At 38.1% G+C, this 22,236-nt stretch overlaps 2 protein-coding genes across 2 annotated transcripts; both read left to right on the top strand.

The window, feature by feature from the left end:
- The first annotated feature begins 332 nt into the window (after positions 1–332).
- On the top strand, positions 333–17,942 carry LOC101308441 (chromodomain-helicase-DNA-binding protein 2-like). Its single transcript, XM_004291699.1, has 31 exons — positions 333–532; positions 1,134–1,918; positions 2,083–2,150; positions 2,743–3,171; positions 3,279–3,503; positions 3,719–3,802; positions 5,049–5,108; positions 5,198–5,301; positions 5,542–5,593; positions 6,546–6,609; positions 8,249–8,342; positions 8,454–8,541; positions 8,653–8,787; positions 9,623–9,814; positions 9,908–9,975; positions 10,453–10,546; positions 10,657–10,781; positions 10,873–10,936; positions 11,990–12,202; positions 12,646–12,888; positions 12,990–13,100; positions 13,227–13,313; positions 13,416–13,595; positions 13,789–13,869; positions 13,998–14,234; positions 14,567–14,722; positions 14,843–15,020; positions 15,111–15,292; positions 15,967–16,317; positions 16,412–16,505; positions 16,770–17,942. Exons 2-31 carry the CDS (start codon positions 1,180–1,182, stop codon positions 17,210–17,212), a joined length of 5,241 nt encoding a protein of 1,746 aa, XP_004291747.1. The 5' UTR covers positions 333–532; positions 1,134–1,179; the 3' UTR covers positions 17,213–17,942.
- An 874-nt stretch (positions 17,943–18,816) lies between these two features.
- Positions 18,817–22,236, top strand: LOC101308151 (serine--glyoxylate aminotransferase-like). Its single transcript, XM_004291698.1, has 6 exons — positions 18,817–18,883; positions 19,835–20,071; positions 20,336–20,620; positions 20,865–21,231; positions 21,396–21,606; positions 21,886–22,236. Exons 2-6 carry the CDS (start codon positions 19,867–19,869, stop codon positions 22,021–22,023), a joined length of 1,206 nt encoding a protein of 401 aa, XP_004291746.1. The 5' UTR covers positions 18,817–18,883; positions 19,835–19,866; the 3' UTR covers positions 22,024–22,236.

Here is a 22,236-nt window from a genome sequence, read left to right as displayed (position 1 = left end):
ATTAGAAAACCCTAATCGTAGCTTCTTTTCAGGAAACAAATTTCCATTGTGCACCAAAAAGAAAACGAAACAATAAAACAGAGCAGGATCTCTGCACCGCCACGTGGAGAAAGCCAATTGGCTGTTTGGGTAACACACTGAAACCTACAAGATGGCGAAGAAGTTAAAATGAATAAAACACCTGGTTAAGAGAAGCAGAGAAATCGTATCAAAAAAAGAGAGAAAGAGCTCTATAAACACGTTTCTCCAAAAATTAAAGCCAATGCTCTTCTAATTTTTTATTTTTATTTTTATTTTTAACCCCCCAATTCCTAATATCCCTCCTCTCTCTCTCTCTCTCTCCACCCTCACCGTCGCCGGAAACCTCCTCCCTCCCCTCTCCGATACCCCGACCGCTTAATCTCCGGCTCATCTCAGCCGCCCACCCCCGATTACAATCCGACCTGTAATCCGAACCGTTAAACCGAATTCAAAACATTCACAACCTTTTCTCGCTCCGGCGGCCATTTCCCGGCGAGTCCACGTGGAAAAGGTTCGCCCGATTGCTCACCGCCGCACATCCTCTATTTCTAGGCATCGATTTAGGCTCGTTTAAAGTTTTAGGGTTTATTTGAACTGGTTTTCAAGGGCTTTGCCGGCTGATTCTGTTCATTTTTTCTTTGAATTCGCTCTTTGATCTATGACCTGCGCTGTTTTGTTTGATTATATGCCATTGATGAGTTTGGGATTGTTGGATCGGATTTTGGCTTCGTATTCGTGGTCTGGTTTAGTATACTGCTCCACTGAGCATTGAGTTAGGAATTTTGACTTGTACTGCCTGTTTATGAGTTATTGCTGTGTTCGTAATCAATTGAGGATTAAATGCTGCTTGTTTGCTTGCTGAGAAGATGTGAGGAAAGAAGAACATGAATTTTGATTCAGTATTTTGGTGTCGTCGGTCCGAGCCATACACTTCTTTGTTTTCTTTTGTTTTGTGCTGTTAGATGTTAGATATTTCTTGCTCTTCCCGTTTTCAGTTTCCCTGCTACTAGACAATTGGTTTGTATTGGCCTACAATTTACTGTAATTTATATTATAGAGGGGAATTTATATTATAGCAGTGGTTGATTAGTTTTTTGTTTCACTCTTTACAGGGGCAGTGATTGTTTAAATGCTTCAATAGAAGTTCCATGTGAAGGGATGGCGTTTTTCAGGAACTACTCTAGTGAAACAGTTTCGCAAAGTTTCCTGGATGACCAGAGCCAGCGACCACAGGATGACAGAACTCACAGGTCCTCAGGGAATGTGGATGCACATGTAATGTCTTATGATAAGGAATTTGATATGAATTTGGATGTGAAGTATCAAAGTGAAGACGAACAAGATGGTCCTAGTGGACTGCAAAATGAGGCAGCTGCTGATGAGGGTACTGGTCCAGGAGTGTCCAATTCCAAGTCATCTGGGAGGAGGACGAATGTGGCTGGAAAATGGGGTTCAACCTTTTGGAAGGATTGTCAACCTATGTGCCCACAGGGTGGATCTGATTCAGGACAGGACACTAAAAGTGGGTCTGAGTACAGAAACGCTGTTGGATCTGAAGATAATTCTTCAGATGTCAGGGAAGATAGATTAGATTCTGAAGATGATGCCGGACCTAAAGTACGAAAGGGACAGCGGGGACATTCTGATATACCTGCAGATGAAATGTTGTCTGATGAATATTATGAGCAGGATGGGGAAGAACAGAGTGACTCGATGCATTATAGAGGGTTTCATCATTCAGTTGGATCCACTTCCAGACTACAAGCAAAGCCAGCCCCTATCACCAATCATAGGACTTCTAGACTTTCAAATAATAATGGAAATTATGTTGACGGCGAAGATGACAATGAAAATATTGATGGTGCTGATGCTGATTACGAAGAAGAGGATGAAGATGGTAATTTTCGTTGGAATTTTTTTTTTCACTTTAATTTATCATAATATTGCCTCACTACCTCTAATTTGAATAGACATATACTGTGATGATGTTGCAGTCTTGACTACCCTTCAATTCTTCATAGTGTGAACTTAACTCAGTTTATGTTGTTTTCTTGGTTGCAGAAGATGATCCTGATGATGCAGATTTTGAACCTGATTATGGTGTTGCGAGTGGTCAAGCTGCAAAGAAGGTTGTAATCATAACTAAATATATGAAGATTATATTGCAAGTATATGTTTCGCACTTTTTACACTAATTATAACACTATAATCTGTCAGAGAAAACAGTCAATTACTGTTTTCTACCTTTGCCATTTTTTAGTTTTTAATTTAATTCTGTTACTTGTAACTGATAAGGGACAGTTATATCTTCACCATAATACATGCACCATCAATTGTGCACGCATATGCCAGTGAACTATGAAGTTCAAATCTTTGCAAATGTTATCGCAATTTACTTTGATAGAATATTCATTTTTTGTTGAATTCCTTTAAGCAGAAAGGTTACAGAATATTATCTGTATACTAATTTTGCTTGTGATATTGTTATCATAGTACATTCTCTCTACATATTTGTGTCTTTTCTGTTTGTTCCTGTAAATATGAACTTACATATCTCGGTTCTCTCTCTCTCTCTCTCTCTCTCTCTCTCTCTCTCTCTGTGTCATGTGTTTCTTTGGGGGACACATATCGGTGTTATGGAGAATTTTCAAGGGTTCTGACTGGTAATATAATGTGCTGCTTTCTCTTGCACCTAATGAAGTTGTTGTTTGACAACACCAGGATAAAGATTGGAATGATCAAGATTCAGATGAAGATAATGACAGTGATGATGAACTTGACGTCTCAGATGACGATAATTCTTTTTATGCGAAGAATTCAAAGGGTAGGCATCGTAGTAAAGGTGCACATACTGTAAAACTTAAAAGAGAACGCAAATCATACATTGGATCTAGTCGACAAAGGAGAAGAAAATCATCATTTGATGATGATGAGTCCTCAGCAGACGACTCTGAGAGTGACAGTGATGAGGGTTTCAAAAGCACAAGAAGAAAAGGTGCACATATCCGCAAAAGTAATGGGCGGACAACGAATGTCTCTGGGCGAAATGGTGAAGTACGAGCTTCCACTAGGTCTGTTCGGAAGGTATCATATGTTGAAAGTGAAGGAAGTGATGAAGCTGATGAAGGCAAGAAAAAGAAGTCGCAAAAGGTAGTCTACTCTGTGAAATTACTTTCATGTACTGTGGTAAACTGATAGACATTCTTGTTCTGTTCTTTCTTATCCATTCTTTCTAATTTTGTAATATGCTCTCTTAGGAGGATATTGAGGAGGAGGATGGTGACTATATTGAAAAGGTGCTCTGGCATCAACCAAAGGGCATGGCTGAAGATGCTATCAGGAATAATAGATCCGCAGAGCCTCTGCTGTTAAGTCACTTGTTTGACTCTGAGCCAGATTGGTGTAATACAGAATTTTTGATCAAATGGAAGGGCTTATCACATTTGCACTGCCAGTGGAAAATATTTTCTGAGCTACAAAGTGTATGTCTTGTAATCTGATTGTTCGTTATGCTTTAGTTCTAAATTAGTTTGAATCGTGTCTTTTTTTTTCATTCTTATCTTTTTCTAACGTTTTCTGCTGATGAATACATTAATCTGAAAGTGTAACTGCTATGCCAACACTCTTTAATTATTTTAATTTTAATTTTTCTTTGATTGGTTTGTTTAAGATGCTCTGTGTGTTTTCTCTGTTGCAGCTTAGCGGTTTCAAGAAGGTTGTAAACTATACTAAAAAGGTGACGGAAGATGCCAGGTACAGGAAGACCATCTCACGTGAAGAGGTACACTTTTTCCTTTTATATGATAGAGGAGATGGCAGGTGCTAGAGTTAGTTCATTACTGTCAGTTTGAATGGAGTTAAGTCTGCTTTTCTTTGTTTTCTTTGTGAAGATATTCACATTATATTCATTCTATAATCACATAGTTATTCTCCTGGGAAGGGGGGGGGTGGTTTCTTGCCCCTGTGGTTGTTGGACTGGTTTCTCAAAATTCTTTAAAATTAATAGTCAGCCAGCCAGATTTGTTACAGCAACATTGTTCTTAAATGCTGCTCTCATCATTTTGAAAAATGTAAATTGATTGAGACAATGAATACAAATAGTGTAGTTAAAAGCAGTGACTATTCCATTAGAAAATCCATTTGGTCAATAGCTTTTGTACTGATGCTCTTTGGTTCCTTAAAAGTGTGCCCATTGCGACAATGTTCCTTCTGTTGGAAATTATCATTAATATGGAGGGAGAGAGTCAAGTTCTGGCCATCTTTATGGGGACTTTTCTGCTGTACATATGTATATAGCATACATCAAGCCGTGAACCGTCCGATTGTCTTGAATTTTAAATTGCTAAATGATCGGACGGTTCACGGCTTGATGTGTGCTGTACACATATGCATAGCAGCCAAACCCATCTTTATGGGCTTATAATTCTAAGGAATTTAAGGATTATAGTCTCTCTTCCATTATTCTTAACTGGGAAGCAGCTGTAGTATAATATCTACGTTTAATTTAGTTCTAAAAGATGAGCTTCTATACTTTTAAGTCCTAGCTGCCCTCTTTTCTTTTTAAGCGTACTCCTTGTCCGCCTCCTTGTTCTTTGCTTTTTGTCTCAATAAAAAGCTGTTTCTTTTCCAAAAAAAATATGGAGCATGGTAGAAGATTGGGAAACTATCCTGTATCCACATGGAAGTTCTTATTTGACACCAGCTCAGAGTTTTCTTTTGACATTCATGTTTGTTTTTTTTTTTTTTTTTTCCAAATAAATCAATTATTGGCATCATTGTCTAAATTTGAGGTTTCAGTGCAAACCTTTTGCGACATAAATATGCTCCTTGTTATTTCCTGTATATTTATACATTTTATTTTCTGCAAATCTAGACATTGTGTTGTTGTTGTTCTTATTATTCTTGTATTATTATTATTGTTGACGTTGTTATTGTTTGTTATATAGCTACTATTACTATGACTTGTTTTGCATGTGAAGTAACTGATCATCAGTTTTCTCTTTCTGGGTCTCTGTATATTCTACTAGATTGAGGTCCATGACGTGAGCAAGGAAATGGACTTAGATCTTATCAAGCAAAACAGTCAGGTTTGCATTCATGCATCACTCCTTTTTGGTTGTATTCCTCAAACTACATTTGTAAGATTCACTTTCAATGGTTTTTAATGGATTCTCAGGTGGAGAGAATAATTGCAGACCGCATCAAGCAAGATAGCTCAGGTGATGTAGTACCAGAGTATCTTGTCAAGTGGCAGGGATTGTCTTATGCTGAAGCGACATGGTATGTAAATTTTGATTGAAGTTTAGTGATTGTTTCTCTGTTACTTCTGAAAGAAATGTTTCCTTTACATGCTTCCTATAGGCTTATAACTTCCATAAATGGTTTGGATGCTAATTTTTACATCATTGTAATACATCAGTTATTAACCCTTACACATTACTAGTGCATTTACTAGGTAGTGTTTGTTCAATTTTAGTGGTAGTAATGAATCTTATATTTTTTGGTGGTATGTGATGCTAGGGAGAAGGATGTCGATATTGCATTTGCACAAGATGCTATTGATGAGTTCAAGGTATTGTCCCAACTTAATTTACATAATGTTTACCAAATTCTTTTTGTTCCTGGTTGGAAAGAAAGAAAGAAAGAAAGTGGGCCTGAGCCGCTATGTTTCTGTCTTTTTTTAATACAGTGGTTGTATGATGTTGTGTGCTTGTGCTGGCCAAGCTCTTCATGTTTTGGTCTGTGCTAGCTATGTTGTGTCCTTGATATGACTATGGTACAGAGCAATATGCTTCCCACATTGATGTTTGAGGATGCACGTTTGCCATTGTCTGTTATGATTATCTGATATCATTGTAACTAAATGACATATGACGCGGGTACTACGTAAAACGTAAACATGAGACAAAAAGTTTGGAACTACACCATTATGGAATTGTGGCTACACTTATCTTCTTGCGAGGTAAAAATGAAAAGGCCCAAAACTGGTTCAATAAAAGGGTGTCCCGGTTACAGTGCAGAGTAGTTGAACTTTACTTTTGTATAGAGTTCAAATTTGTTACCAATGAAGCTACTGTGTATCACAGAAGTCTCATTGTTAAATTCATGTGAGGCCCTGTCAAGTGGGAAAAACACTAGATGTATGACTTGCATTTTGCAGAAGCCACTATAAGAGAAACAAGAAAAAGAAATACAATGAAGTCATACAGCTGTTTGCAATATGAAATGACATCTGTTGAATAGGATGATGAACAAGCTTTCCTGTCTCCTAGGAGAAAAATGTTTGGTATTCTTTGTTTATAGCTGATGAGTAAGTGTTAAATAGATTGTTTATGGGAATATGTTTGTTAAGATATTTTATCTGTGTGAAGTGTTTCTAGGACATCCGCTCTCATTCTCTAATTCTATCAGATAAATATTTTTGTTTGCCAGTTCAATGGAGGTGAATTCTTTATGAGTTTGGATGCACATGTATGGATGATGATAAATTCTAATAAGGCTTATTGACTGTAATCTATGAGCAGGCTCGTGAGGCTGCAATGGCTGTACAAGGGAAAATGGTGGATCTCCAACGAAAGAAAAGCAAAGGTTAGTGTTTCGGTTTACAAACTTGTATGGCAACAAGCTTCAAAATGAACAGCTATTGTAAAATGCTAATCTTAATTTCTAATGCTCCTTATTTTAGCAATGAGATACGTTTCCTTGCATAAATAAATTTGTCTTGCTAGTTTAAATGGTGACAATACATGCCACATGATGAATATATCTTCTTGTTGGGTTTGGGGATATGATAATAGAATGGAGGGGAACAATGAGTTTTTGAGAAATGGAGGGGAACAATGAGTTTTTGAGAATGCGAGCTTGGGCAGTTTATGCTTTTCTGGGAAATTATGGGCTCTGATTGTGTTAGGAACAACTTTTTGGCAACTCTCACAGTTGCAATGCAGTATGTATGTTAGGTTCACCAACTGTGCCTTTTGTATCTGTCTGATCTGATCCATGATTTAGCTGTACATTTACGTGTTTCTGTTTTTTCTGTATTTCATATATGTTGTTCTGTACTTTCTGTTTCTGTTTGATGTGGTGATGTTTTAGCTGGTGTAGTTGTGTGTTTTTTCTCAGTTATTTCTTGTACCAACTGCTCTGTACTTTATCCACTGTTTGTGAATGTATCTTTGAAGAAGCGAGAAAGATGGGTGGTATCCATTTCATGGAGCATACCAGCCATGAACCTGACAGGGAGAAGATTGCAATTAATTTATAACACTGGTTCAATAAACTGAACCATTGTTAATAATTGATTGCAATACCGTAAAGTACTCATACAAGGATGCTTATAAAGACTCGACAAATATGCTCTAAATAATTCAACAAGACCTTTTGTCTTTTAATATTTTACTGGTTCTTTTCATCTAATTAATTAAGTTGTTGGATCTTAGGTAGAGACGCTACCTATTATCACCAAACTCTGAGACACCTCTTTGGATTGCCACAATATGTGAACTAACCCATGAACCTACCTATATTGGTCTCATTGGTTCCACCTCTTGCGATCTAGTTTAGTCTATGGCATTCCTTATAGGTCAAGAGTTGAATTAGGAAAGAAGAGAAGAATGAAAACGAATTTGAAACTTCTTTTCTGTTTTCAGTTTAACATATCTGTACTTTTGTTATACATACGTACATATACAGGCCTTCTCAGCTGCGGACGTCCGCACCACTTTACGGTGCGGATTTCCGTCCATTCGCCACCGTACGGCGCCGGCGAGGGCGTGCCTCCACCGGACTCCAGCAGCTTCCCCAACCACTTTCCATCCCCGGCGAGTCTGCCGAATTGCAGTTTTCCGGCCAGATCACCCAAAACTTCAAACAAGTCAATCTGGCCGGAAAACTGCAATTCGGCGGACTCGCCGGAGATGGAAAGTGGTCGGAGAAGCTGCTGGAGTCCGTTGGGGTGGAGGCGCGCCCTCGCCGACGCCGCGAATGGACGGAAATCCGCACCGCAGTCCGCACCTGAGAATCTCTGCATACATATATATATATATATATATATTTTCAAATCTGGCCTTTGTTATCATTGGGTATTGTTAATGGAGCATTGTATGGTTATGGTTATTGGTTACTGACTTATTGTCATCATCTTCATCTCTTTTTACTACATTTTTTATGTTTTATTGTTGTTCTTGTAATACTGTTTATTATTGTTGATATTAATTTAATTACTTAGGAAGTCTAAGGAAGCTGGATGAACAGCCTGAATGGTTGAAAGGAGGAAAGCTTCGTGATTATCAGCTTGAGGGTTTGAATTTTCTTGTTAATAGGTAAGGGTTGTTTATTAATCTCAAGTAAATTGATGGTATATATGGAATGCGGATACCTTAAAATTCTATTCTATCAAAATTTCCTAACCAGCGGCTCTTGGCATGTGTCAGTTGGAGAAATGATACCAACGTCATTTTAGCTGATGAAATGGGTCTTGGAAAAACTGTTCAATCAGTTTCGATGCTTGGTTTTTTACAGGTGTAAACTTGTACTCTTTGCTGACTGGGGCTTGTAACCTTTATTAGATGTATTGTATAAACAATTCTAACATAGTGGGGCAATGCCACTTTTTTTCTTTTGGTTCTGCAGAACGCTCAACAGATCCATGGGCCATTTCTTGTTGTTGTACCATTATCTACTCTGTCAAATTGGGCAAAAGAGTTTAGGAAATGGCTCCCTGATATGAATGTTATAGTGTATGTTGGTACCCGTGCAAGCCGAGAGGTAAGATTTTCTTGTACATGTGGTAAAGCTCATATATGGTTAACATTTGATAATGATCTTGCTTACATTGTTATTCCGCAAATAGTTAACTTTTCGAAATTGTACTCATTATTTCTAGTTTCTTATGCCTATTTATTCAATAATGCTTCCATATTAGCTGGTTGGCTGTCTGCTTCCAGTGTGGAACTTTAATTCTGTACAAAGTTTAAGTGGTGTTAAAATGAAGGAACTTTCTTCTTCTCTTTAAGTTTTTTAATGGGTGCACTTTGAGTTCTTTTTTATTATGTGGTAGGCTAAATTACCTGTTAAGGTAGAAGGTTTTGCTTGTGGCTGTTGCTCATAGGGGGAGTGAATTGTGAGGTCAACAGCAAAGCCCTTCTGTTTGTCTTTGTCCACTTGAATGAAAGAGACAGTTGAGGGTATTGGTAACCTAATCCTTCATTTTCTAGGGGTGCTGACACTGGATAGAATTGTTTGTGGGTTGCTGTGGTGAATGTGGTTCTATCAGCTGGGATATTTGGTGTGCGGTTGATTGTATCTTGTGTTTAATGTTTGCCAGTGTATGGAGCAACTGTAAATTTATCTTCTGGTGTAATGACCATGGTCAAATGAGTAATTGCTTTATAGTTTGTGAGGTCAATACAACTGCCCCGCATCTTCTGGGTCAATGCATCTTTGTGATGGAAAAATCATTTTGCAGACATTATTTACCCTCTTTTCTCTTGCTTCTATTCTCATTTTCAGAGGCATTCTGTAAACCAGTGCTATACGTGGTGTCCATATGGCTGCTTCTTTATTAATTATTTATCTCATTGTTGTTGTCTTTTTATTGCAGGTTTGTCAGCAGTATGAATTCCATAACGAGAAAATAATTGGCCGGCCTATAAAATTTAATGCACTGTTGACAACGTATGAAGTGGTTTTAAAGGACAAGGCTGTTCTTTCCAAGATCAAGTGGAATTATCTGATGGTTGATGAAGCTCATAGGCTAAAGAACAGTGAGGCTCAGCTGTACACCACTCTCTTGGTATACGATTATGTTGATAAATTGTTGAAGACGTGGTATAGAAAACTATCTTGTAATCTTGTCTTCTGATATGATTCAATCCTTGTGTGGCAGGAATTTAGCACAAAAAACAAGTTGCTTATAACCGGAACTCCATTGCAGAACAGTGTGGAAGAGTTATGGTAATTATTTTGTTTTCTTGTTGTAATATTTCAGCTTGTTCATGCTAAAGTAGCGGATAGTAAATTGTGATTGGTTTTTAAAATCATGTATGCCTATGTGTATATGGGCAAAATTTTGCTTGGATATTCCCTTCTGTTTGGTTTTATGTCTTATCATTTATGGTGCCAGTCTCTGGGAAAGACCATGCATGTCCTTACTGTTAGATCCAAAAAGTATGTTTTCCCCTGTTTATGTGGGGGTAGTTGGAGATTTAGAATTGGTATGTTCATGAATCCCTATGTCCTATCGGGTAGCCACTGAACTTGTTTACAATCAGTTCCTTCTTCACTGCTATTAAATCATTTTAGAAAGACTAGTAATTTGGGGATGCATTATCTCTTCATTGGGACCTGGAGATTTTCCTCTGGGCACAGTTTTTTCCACTTGTCTGTTTCTACAGTTTTATTCTTCTAATAGTTTTCATTTTTTTTTATTAGGGCCCTGCTTCACTTCCTCGACCCCCACAAGTTCAATAACAAAGATGAATTTGTTCAGAACTACAAGAATCTCAGTTCGTTTAATGAGATTGAGGTAATGTTCGACAGTTTTGTACAATCTTGCTTCTTCAGACCGATGAAAGGAAGATCTTCCTACACCTTGGTTTTGTATACACATCAATGTTGTTTTTGGTTTATGTTTAGCTTGCTAATCTTCACATGGAATTGAGGCCTCACATTCTCCGAAGAGTTATTAAGGACGTTGAAAAGTCTTTACCTCCAAAAATTGAACGAATTCTTAGGGTTGAAATGTCTCCTCTTCAGAAACAGTAAGTGATTGAACTTGTAATGAATTGGCTTTACTATACAACACTCAGACATTTGACTATTTGCATCTTTGGTGCTGGATCATTTTTTAAGGTATTACAAGTGGATTTTGGAGCGCAACTTCCATAACTTGAACAAAGGAGTTCGTGGGAATCAGGTGAACTTTTTTGGCTTTGTGACATATCTGCAGTTTTCTCTGTTCCTCTACAAGTAGCGCTTATATTTTCAGCTTTTTTTTCCCTGTTCACGTGCAAGTAGTTTATACTATTCTGGAAACATGGATGTTACTAGAAAATTACATTGCCTCCTGCAAGCTGAAGAGAATATAGGAACACTGTTGGAGAGTAGATTTACGAAGGAAGAATATGGTGTTTGGTATATGGAATTACAGAATTCTGAACATAGACTGCGAATCATTTTCAAACAACTTTCATACCACTATGCTTTTAGTTTTTTGATTATTTTAAGAAGAAAGAAATGTAATAAAGAAAACAGCGGACAAGAAGTCCATATATGGTAGGACTGCATAAACTACAAAAGCAATAGATTATGAACTTTATCTGATCGATGCCTTCCAGTTTTACAAAATGGCAGAAGAATAGAAAACGCCAATCTGTTGTAGTAGAATCCAACAAAATGCCTTCCAGTTCCACAAAAGCACCTTCAAGATCTACTGAAATTGAAGTCCATTAATATGATGACAGACAATCTTCACAAGTCCTCTCTATGCTTCTAAAAAATCCTTTAATTTTTTTTGGCACCTCTACTAACCATCAATAGTGTCCGTCTGGAGTATCAAAAATCATTTTGGCTTCCTTTCTAGTTGGTGCATGTCTCAAGAAATAGGATTAGGTTTCTGTTATTATTCGGGATGATCTCTCTTTGCTTATCGTAACCTTGTATAGGCATTTGCGTCCTTTGACACATAATGTACCAACTTGAAAATCTGCAAGAATCTGGTCTTCTTTTCTCAAGTGAGTCACAAGTGTTTAGCTTTGTATGAGCTGATATCCAGGTCAGAATGTGGACTCTGGATTGGACACAAATTATCAATATCTTCATTCAGTCATCCTTTAAGTCAATGTTTGCCACATCTTCCAAGTCTGATATGAAACAGTTAACAAATGGTCTATACTAAATCAAGAGAAGCTCAGACATTTTGAATGATAGTTACTGAAATTAGTAACATATTCTTTTTATTGTTCTCCAGGTTTCATTGTTGAATATTGTAGTAGAGTTGAAGAAATGCTGTAATCATCCCTTCCTTTTTGAAAGTGCTGACCATGGCTATGGCGGAGACTCAAGCAGCAAAGATGGCAGTAAATTGGAGAGAATTATTTTAAGCAGTGGGAAGTTGGTTATACTTGATAAGCTTCTTGTTAGATTACATGAGACGAAGCACCGTGTTCTCATCTTTTCCCAGGTGTGTTGGCAATACAAGTTTGTATGCTCGTTGGATGTGAGATTACCAGGACTATCAGCTGGACACAATATTAGCATGGATTTCTATAAGTATCTAAAATTTGTTTGAGGAAATGATATAATACAATATCAGTGTACTTCGGATTAAATAAGGAATATGAAATTTTTGGGGAAAAGATGTTCACTTTTCATGCATCATTGTCTTACATATATGCATATGTAGAAGTGTTAGAATACATGATCTTGCTGAAGCATTGCGCACTTAAGTTTATTATCTGGCAACTGAGGCACACGAGTTCATTTATTGTGTTTATGTTTTGCAAGTGTCATGTGACAGTACATTTATAAAATGTAAGGGGAATTTTAGGTTTGAGATTATGTTTTTAGTGAAATCTGGTAAAGACAGATGTCATGAATACTGAATCGTTGACATTCTTATTGCAGATGGTAAGAATGTTGGACATACTAGCTGAGTATATGTCGCATAGAGGTTTTCAATTTCAGCGACTTGATGGAAGTACGAAGGCTGATTTACGGCACCAGGCTATGGAACATTTCAATGCACCTGGTAGTGAAGATTTTTGCTTCCTTCTTTCAACACGAGCAGGTGGCTTAGGAATCAACCTTGCCACGGCGGACACGGTTATAATTTTTGATTCAGATTGGAATCCTCAAAATGACTTGCAGGTTTTTTTTCAGATGATATCTTGGTCATACTATTTATTATTTATTTTTCTGGGCATAGTTTAGAGGCAAGCAAATAACCATGCCTATATAATATCGGACAGGCAATGAGTAGGGCTCACAGAATTGGGCAACAGGAAGTGGTCAACATCTATAGATTTGTAACAAGCAAGAGTGTTGAGGAAGATATCCTGGAGAGAGCTAAGAAAAAGATGGTAGATTACATGACACTATTTTTACATTTGTGACAAATTAGTATGTGATTAGACATGAGTGTGAATAATATCCTTGTTTTCAAGCCGATCATTTGATATTTTTCTTTGTTCTCATGTACTCTGTAGGTGCTTGACCATTTGGTGATTCAAAAGTTAAATGCAGAGGGAAGATTGGAGAAGAAAGAAACCAAAAAGGGAAGTTTGTTTGATAAAGTAAGGACATTCTTGATTTAATTGTTTTTATCTTGGATTCTCTGGTTTCTGTCGGTCAAAGGAAAGAGAGAATTCTTAGTTTGTTTGCATCTCAAATTGCAGAACGAGCTCTCTGCTATCTTAAGATTTGGGGCTGAGGAACTGTTTAAGGAAGAGAAAAATGAAGAAGAAAGCAAGAAAAGACTATTGAGTATGGATATTGATGAGATTCTTGAGAGGGCAGAGAAGGTTGAAGAGAAGGAAACTACGGAGGATGGACATGAATTGCTGAGTGCTTTTAAGGCAAGTTTATGCAATTATGTCTTAAGTCTTTTTTGTTTGTGAAGTTTTGCTCTTTTATGTTGATACTTCTACCAGCCTGTAATTTGTTGGTGCTTGTTTTTCTGGTTGTTTGCATCTGAGTGGTGTTATGTAGTAGCAGTTATGTAGGTTAAAGTATTGTAATAAACTCCTGATTTTGGGGATACATCTCCAGGTTGCAAATTTTGGTTCTGCCGAAGATGATGGAAGTTTTTGGAGTCGTTGGATAAAGCCAGATGCAGTATCCCAAGCCGAGGTATGAAGCTGTTCTGTTATCTTCTTTCTTGTACTTAATAATGATGTCAGTAAATTCCATACATCATGTATTCGTATAAGGTATTTCCTATAGATAAAATGATTATTTTCTATTATTTTTTGTCTCAGGAAGCTCTTGCTCCTCGCGCTACGAGGAATACCAAGAGCTATGCAGAAGCTGCTCAGCCTGATAGGAGTAATAAAAGGAAAAAAAAAGAATCTGAGCCTCAGGAAAGAGTCCAGAAAAGGCGCAAACCAGATCATTCAGTTCCATCAGCACCAATGATCGACGGAGCGTCTGCTCAAGTAAGAGGATGGTCATTTGGAAATGTGTCTAAACGAGATGCATTGCGGTTTTCCCGTGCGGTATGCTCTCATTTATTTACTCATACATTTATGTTTGGCTTGCCAAGCATGCTCATATTTTTTTTACATTGGCCAACACTCAAAATTTGATCAGGAACAAAGACCTATTACTCTTATCCCTTGAGGGAAAACAGACACACACACACACACACACACACACCAAACACACCCACACAACACCACACAATAAAGGGATTTTACCTGTGCATTTGGACGACTAGCTATTCTTTATGTCACTTTGATACGCTTAAATTTGACATGCATATAGTTTTAATGTCTCTGGCATCTCTGACTCCATTAAGTTTACACTTTCATTCTCCATATGAAATAAGGTTATGAAGTTTGGAAATGAGAGCCAAATTGGCTTGATTGTTGAGGAGGTCGGTGGTGCAATTGCAGCAGCTTCACCTGAAGCCCAGGTTGAGCTTTTCAATGCCTTGATTGATGGTTGCAGGGAAGCAGTGGAAGTGGGGAGTTTGGACCAGAAGGTTGTCTTAGAGATTATCTATTCATTCATCTTCTTTTTTGAATTTTATGTTCCATTATTATCTGCTGTGATTGACAACTTCTTGGCTGCTGACGTGTTGAGAGATTTCTGTTACTTGAAGGGACCCTTGCTTGATTTCTTTGGTGTCCCTGTGAAGGCTAGTGATCTGGTCAACCGTGTTCAAGAACTTCAGCTCCTAGCGAAGCGCATTATACGATATGAAGATCCCATTGGCCAGTTCCGTGTGCTGATGTACCTCAAACCTTCAAACTGGTCAAAAGGTTGTGGCTGGAATCAGAGTATGTATTACTTCATCCCTTCAGATGTATTTGCCGTTTGTCCTCCAGTGAAAGAGAATGATGCTGATGTGACATTTTTGTTTTCAATAGTTGACGATGCTAGGTTACTTCTCGGAATATACTACCATGGGTTTGGCAATTGGGAAAAGATACGATTAGATGAAAGGCTTGGCCTTATGAAGAAGATTGCTCCTGTAGAACTTCAGCACCATGAAACTTTCTTACCCCGTGCGCCAAATTTGAGAGATCGTGCTAATGCTCTTTTGGAAATGGTAAGTAATCATGTAATGTTTAACCTCTGAATTATAGAAATATATTTCTTCCTTAGGCTCCAGATTCTCTGAATCGTTAGGATATTAGGTGGAAAATATTTGGTTCTTCTCTCTGCTTTGGTGAAACTTTTGAGCATCTGATTGTAGATCATATAGAGTTCCAAATAATATTTGAATTTTGAAACCTCTCCATGTATTCTTGTCCTTGAAAATTTGAAATATACTTTCCTCAACTATTTTTCTTTGAATTTTTGTGTAGACTGGGTTTTCTAGATTTTATCTCTTCAAATGATTTATATCAGTGGTATCCAATCATTTGTTTTATGTTAGTCTGGCCTGGATAATGAGGATGTCATTTTGGTGTACATGTAGCAGAAAGCTTTGATGAATGGAGAAATAAAGATTCTTGAATTGGGAGTTATTGTGCTAATTGTTTTTTTTTGTTTTGTTTTTTGTTTTTTTTTTCTTGCGTTGGTCAATCCGTGCCTAGGCTGGTGTATCTCGATAATTTATTTCCGTTAAATCTGTTTATTTGCTTGGGCTTCAGTTTTTGTGTTTGCTCTCATGTTTATCCTGCCTGCATAATTCTCAAGAACATTGAGGCTTTTCTCTAATGTTAGTAAACTTTTTAGGTCATTGTTCACATGATTGATGTATAAAATGTCTGTAACCAGGAACTTGCAGCTCTTGGGGGAAAGAATGCAAATGCTAAAGTTGGTCGTAAAGCTTCCAAAGAGAGGGAAAATCCTGTCCCTGTTCCTGTGTCTCGCACTGGGGTCAAGAAAGGAAAAGTAGGTCCTTCTAGAGCTAATGTCCAAATGATCAAGGACAAACCTCTGAAACCCCAGAGAGTTGAACCTTTAGTAAAAGAAGAGGGTGAAATGTCTGATGATGAAGAAGTATATGAGAAGTTTAAGGAAGAGAAATGGATGGAATGGTGTGAAGAGATGATGGCTAGTGAAATTAAAACTCTCAACCGTCTCCATCGGTTGCAGACGACTAGCGCCAATCTTCCAAAGGAGAAGGTACATCTTAGTTTGCATTGTCTTCTTTGCCAATTTTGTTTTCCTTATCATCTTTTTCATGCTCGTATTGTTCTTATCATATTATGTGTTTCAGGTGCTTTCAAAAATTCGCAATTATTTACAGCTTCTTGGACGAAGGATAGATCAAATTGTTCTGGACAATGAGGAGGAACCATATGGACAGGATAGTATGTACTTCTTCCTAATGACTTATTTCTATCAGCTCTCACATAGTATTCAAAATGTGTTTCTAATCTTTTACTAGACTGCATACGTATCAAATTATTGTTTGTCTTGAAAATATAGGAAAATGTCTGCCTTGACCAAGCAGTCATATCTGACTGCACATTAGACAAATTTGAGGACTGCATATAAGTTCAATTTCCTCATTTTGTTTACATTTATGCTGTTCAAGTCAATATATCATCTGTTTACTAAATTACCATGTACAGGGATGACCACGCGTTTGTGGAACTTTGTTTCTACGTTTTCGAACCTATCTGGAGAGCGACTTCACCAAATATATTCGAAACTTAAACAGGAGCAGGATGAGGAAGCTGGTCCTTCCCACATCAATGGCTCTGCATCCGGCCCTTTTGGCAGAGATAGTGACCCTACTTCCTTCTCCCATCTTTCTGAGAGGCAAAGAGGGTATAAAAGTATTAATAACCAAACATTTGAACCTCTGAAGGGTTTCGATACAGCTAAATTTGAAGCATGGAAACGAAGGAGAAGAGGGGAGACCGATAGTCCATCTCAAAGACCTTTAATTAATGGCTCTCGGCCCACTGATCCAAACTCGGTGGGGATACTTGGTGCCGGACCATCTGAAAACAGACGCTCTCTTAATGAAAAGCATTATAAGACTCGTCAAACCGGTGTACCACCAAGATAGGGTTTTAGATCAAGTCTGAAAGTCTTACAATGTGGTAGAAATACGGCTGATCAAAAGGTCAAGGCAACCGGCTGTCACCTATGACATATTCTCTGGAATTTTTTTTCAACCATGAGAATAAATTTTTGGAGTTACTATTTGGCTATCTGAGATGATCAGAACAGGTTACCTGCCAAAGGGGATATTGCATGATCAAACTAGAGGTGGCGGAGGAAAATAGGCCAAGGATTGCCTCTCATTTGCAAGGCTCGTTGAAGAGTAGTGCTCCAAATTTTATTTCCTCCCGAGTATGAGTTCCGTTGGCATATGATTATGTATATAGAGCAGTTTCATAAAAGGAAAAAGGAAATGCTTCTGTGAGCTCTTCGGTATATACATACATACATAAAGGAAGTACCGTATGTTGTTTGTATTCAGGAAATTGTACATTATCAATTTTGAAATAAGTTTTGGTATTACTTCACTCCCCAAGTCTGAGTAGGCAATATTTCTTTTTGGTCAAGTTGTTGGGGAGGCGATTCAAACTCATGTATCTATCTTTTAGTGTTATAGGGATTCAAAGTTTGAATCTCCAGCTCAGGGCCATAATCTGTCGACATGAATGGTCTTGGTTTCTCGCTACTCGTCTACTTCTTTTCTTGGTTTCTTTATTCATTTATTAGTTTCTAATAGTTGCTGAGATTGGGGTGTAGGATATGTGGGTTTTGCACCTATTTCCTCGTTTGATTTCACTCTAAGCACTTGATCATTGTTGAAAGGTGTACCGTCTTTGCGGGTTTTATTTGGCATTGCTTTTCCGTTTGTTTTTGACTTGTGAGTTGGTCGGAAACCTCAATGAAACCCCTGCAGGGTGAGAACAACATAAACGTTGTAAGCCAACAGAAGAAGGAAAAACAGGACAAAGAGTTCAGAGTTGAGTCTCATAGAGCGGTTGCGGATAGAAACAAGAAAGACGATAATACGTGGTAAATTCAGCGTGAGAAGACTTGTGTGTGGTATTGGTTCCTAAGAAATTGGTGTGGTGTGCAGCGGCTTTATCACTTTATCCTCCATGCATGATTTCTCAACCTCAGCCTTGTGTTTCTCATTTCCACCCTTATTTCTTTTGTTTTGTCTCATAATCCCATTTCTCTATGCTCCACTAATTTTGCCACCATACGTTTTCAGCTGTTGGCACGAGCCTACATTTATCCAAAACCCTCGCTTCAGATTCTTGTTTGCTTCCATTTTCTAAGTTCTTTTTTTTTTGAAAGTAAATGGTTACGAAAGAGTAACGTTGGTTGAGCATCGCCCAGATACTACTCATCGTTTTGGGCGATAATCTCGTAATTCATTCAGCAGAATATTTACTTGATTTTTTCCACCATAATATAAATGAAAAAAAAATGGAAATAAAAGCTAAATCCAGAAATGATATTAATCTGATGGAGATCGACTAGATCGTAGCTTGAGTTGCAAGATGCCAAGGAGGATGGACGCAATGGGAGAGCTCTTATCTGCCACGTATGAGAAAAAGGTGGAGCCCACACCCGGAGGCTGGTTGGTTCTCCCGCGCTCTTAATATAGAAGTGAAATATATATACCCACTTTGGCTCTTGTTCTCTGTCCTCCAGTACTGCTACTCTTCCCCATTCCCAGTTGTGGACAAGTGAGGTTCTCCATATTTTCAGGGTAAAATCCTCACTCTCTATTGCATGCTGCTTAATTCTCTGATTGCTTGAATTGTCAGATTGAATCAGACCTCCTCCTTATAGTTCAATCTCATTCTGGGTTTCTTTATGTTTTAATTTCCTTATCCTTCTACCATCTGTTTCTTGTTCTTAATGGAAGAGGTGGAACACAGTTCTTGTTTCTCCACATATGAATTTATTTATATTTTTAATTCTCCGTAGATGAAAATTTCACTTTGCTGTATACCTTTTTCTCTTTGACCTGAAATATTTCTTTTCCCTTTGTTTTTTCTAATACTGAGCAAATAAACAGTATTGCTTGTTTGTTCATTTCGGCTAACCCTTTTTCTTGATCCTTTGTTGAATGAAAGGACTTGCATATCATGAGCTTCCTTCCTCGTTGTATAGATACTCGTTTGTGCTTTGGGTGGTCCAAAAATTAAGCAGCAGTGTTCTCGATCAGCAACCTGTTACTCTAGACCAAAACATTTTTGCTACTTTTTACAAAAACATAAGAGAAGAGTTGTGTAAGCAACAGTTGGTTCATTCTGAACCTTAACTTAATCTGCGTCTGAGAAATTAGAAACCTCACCATTAGCCTGCACAAATAGAATCCAAGTTGAATTCATTGCTTTATTCCTTGTGTTGCTACCTCCTAGTAGCAGTTGCTTAGGATTGACTCTATCTCAATGTTCCCATAAGCTTCAACTCACTGAAAGCGAGAGCTTTGTATGCAATACAAGTTACAAAGTGGATGTTTAGGCCGGTGGTTCCTGAAAGCACTTATTATGGACATATAGATAGATACTTAGAAAGTTAGAAGTATGTCTGTTTCAATGGCTAGTTGTGGTTTAATTGTTTTACAATTTTTTTAATTTTTTTTTTCTATGAGTCTGACACTCGGTTAGATAGATGTTTTCTTTCCTTTAACTTTGATTCATGGGGTTTGCAGCCGAGGGCCGTGGAATCTGAAAAAGTGGAAAAATGGACAATGTTTACGCCCCAGGAAGGAACCATCTCTTTGTTCCGGGACCAGTCAATATCCCGGAACCTGTCCTTCGGGCAATGAACAGAAACAATGAGGACTACCGTTCACCAGCTATTCCAGCAATGACAAAAATTCTGCTTGAGGATGTCAAGAAGATTTTCAAGACTACTACTGGAACTCCATTTATGATCCCTACCACAGGTATATTATCAAGATTGTTAGCTTTCCTTTTTCAGGTTTCTTCTTCCAGAGTTCACATCTTTATGGATGCATATTTGACTTTTCAAAGCAGTGGAATCCTCTTAAGAATTACGATGTTCTCATTTTCCTTTATGTTTCTTTAGATAGTAAATCAGTCAAACATGATTGCAGTGATTCAAATATACTGACTGAAAAACTAGGAATGATTTATTATTCATGATTGTGGTAAATGGCTGAGTTCCTTTGTACATAATGTTGCTCTAGGTACTGGGGCATGGGAGAGTGCACTTACAAATACGTTGTCCCCTGGGGATCGGATCGTATCTTTCCTGATTGGCCAATTCAGTTTGCTGTGGATTGATCAGCAACAGCGCCTTAATTTCAAGGTTGATGTTGTGGAAAGTGAATGGGGCCAAGGTGCCAACCTTGACATTCTGGCATCAAAACTCGCTGAAGACACTGCGCACACCATAAAGGCAGTATGCATTGTTCACAACGAGACAGCAACTGGAGTTACCAATAACTTGGCTACAGTGAGAAAAATACTTGGTAAGCAAGTGTCTGTATATTGCACATGTGTGAGGCCATACTTCCATTTTCTCATCCATTTGCTACCACTCTGCCTCCTCAATTGGATTGATATTTAGGTGTCTTGCCATTATAAAAATGCATCTGTTATGTCTTTGCAATTTGCATACAAGTAACAAAGTCATATCTTCTTATTTTCTTGTAATACATTGATTAGCCTTCACTTCACTGAACATGCTTCTCATGATTTTTCTTTGAACATCAGACCACTATAGGCATCCGGCTCTCTTTCTTGTTGATGGAGTGTCTTCCATATGTGCTCTTGATTTCCGTATGGATGAATGGGGAGTAGATGTAGCCTTAACAGGTTCCCAGAAAGCTCTTTCCCTTCCCACTGGCATAGGGATTGTGTGTGCAAGCCCCAAAGCTCTTGAGGCATCCAAAACTGCAAAGTCAGTAAGAGTTTTCTTCGACTGGAATGATTACTTGAAGTTCTATAAGTTGGGCACATATTGGCCATACACCCCTTCTGTTCAGTTGCTGTATGGGCTACGAGCAGCTCTTGATCTTCTGTTTGAGGAAGGACTTGACAATGTGATTGCAAGGCATAGCCGTTTGGGAAAAGCAACAAGGTACAGACTGGTTTGTTTTCCCGGTTTTACCCAACTCTGAATGTCGTGTAGGATATAAATTTCAGAAACTCGATCATTGTCTGAGTTGCTCCAACTTTGGTGTGTTTCTTAATGGTATCAAATGCTATATTTAAACATTTCTTACGACTTTGAACTGTGTGCAGGCTTGCTGTGGAGGCATGGGGCTTGAAGAACTGCACCCAAAAAGAAGAATGGGTCAGTGACACAGTGACTGCTGTCCTTGTTCCACCATATATTGACAGTACAGAAATTGTGAGAAGGGCGTGGAAAAGGTACAATCTGAGTTTAGGCCTTGGCCTGAACAAAATCGCTGGCAAGGTTTTCAGAATAGGGCATCTCGGCAATCTGAACGAGGTAATGCCAACTTTTTGCTAATCATGTATTCCAAGCATAAAATCATTAAATGATTGGCTAAACTGAGGCTTGTTAGTAAAGAGCACCATATATAATGTTTGTGTTTGTGTTGGAACTTATATAATGTTTTGTTTCACATGGCTCTCTATTTTTGACTGTTTGAAAGAGGAAGGGGAAGTTTGATGTAATGTGATGATCACTACGGGAAGTCAATTGTGATACAGTTCTATATATGAAATTGCAACCATTCTGTTCTCACATATTAGATTCTGTTTGCAGTTGCAATTGTTGGGCTGTCTTGCTGGTGTTGAGATGGTGCTTAGGGACTTGGGCTACCCGGTCAAGCTAGGAAGCGGAGTAGCAGCTGCTTCTGCATACTTGCAGAACAACACTCCTCTCATCCCTTCCAGGGTTTGATTCAGGCTGCTGCTATGAATGTTTGTCCATGTAATCCATTTACCACATTATGTCATTTGCTTCAAGATGCTTTGTAAATAACGCATATTCTGTTCCTCCTCTTGCACTCTTTTGAGGCTCCTTAAACTCTCTACTTAATTAATACATGGTAATTTGGATATTCCTGTATTGAAACTCCTATCTCGAGTTTCTACTGTATGTTCTTTTACTCCT

The sequence above is a fragment of the Fragaria vesca genome, linkage group LG2, assembly GCF_000184155.1.
Source record: "Fragaria vesca subsp. vesca linkage group LG2, FraVesHawaii_1.0, whole genome shotgun sequence".
Lineage (NCBI taxonomy): Eukaryota > Viridiplantae > Streptophyta > Magnoliopsida > Rosales > Rosaceae > Fragaria > Fragaria vesca.
This window is presented reverse-complemented; position numbering and strand designations above follow the sequence as displayed.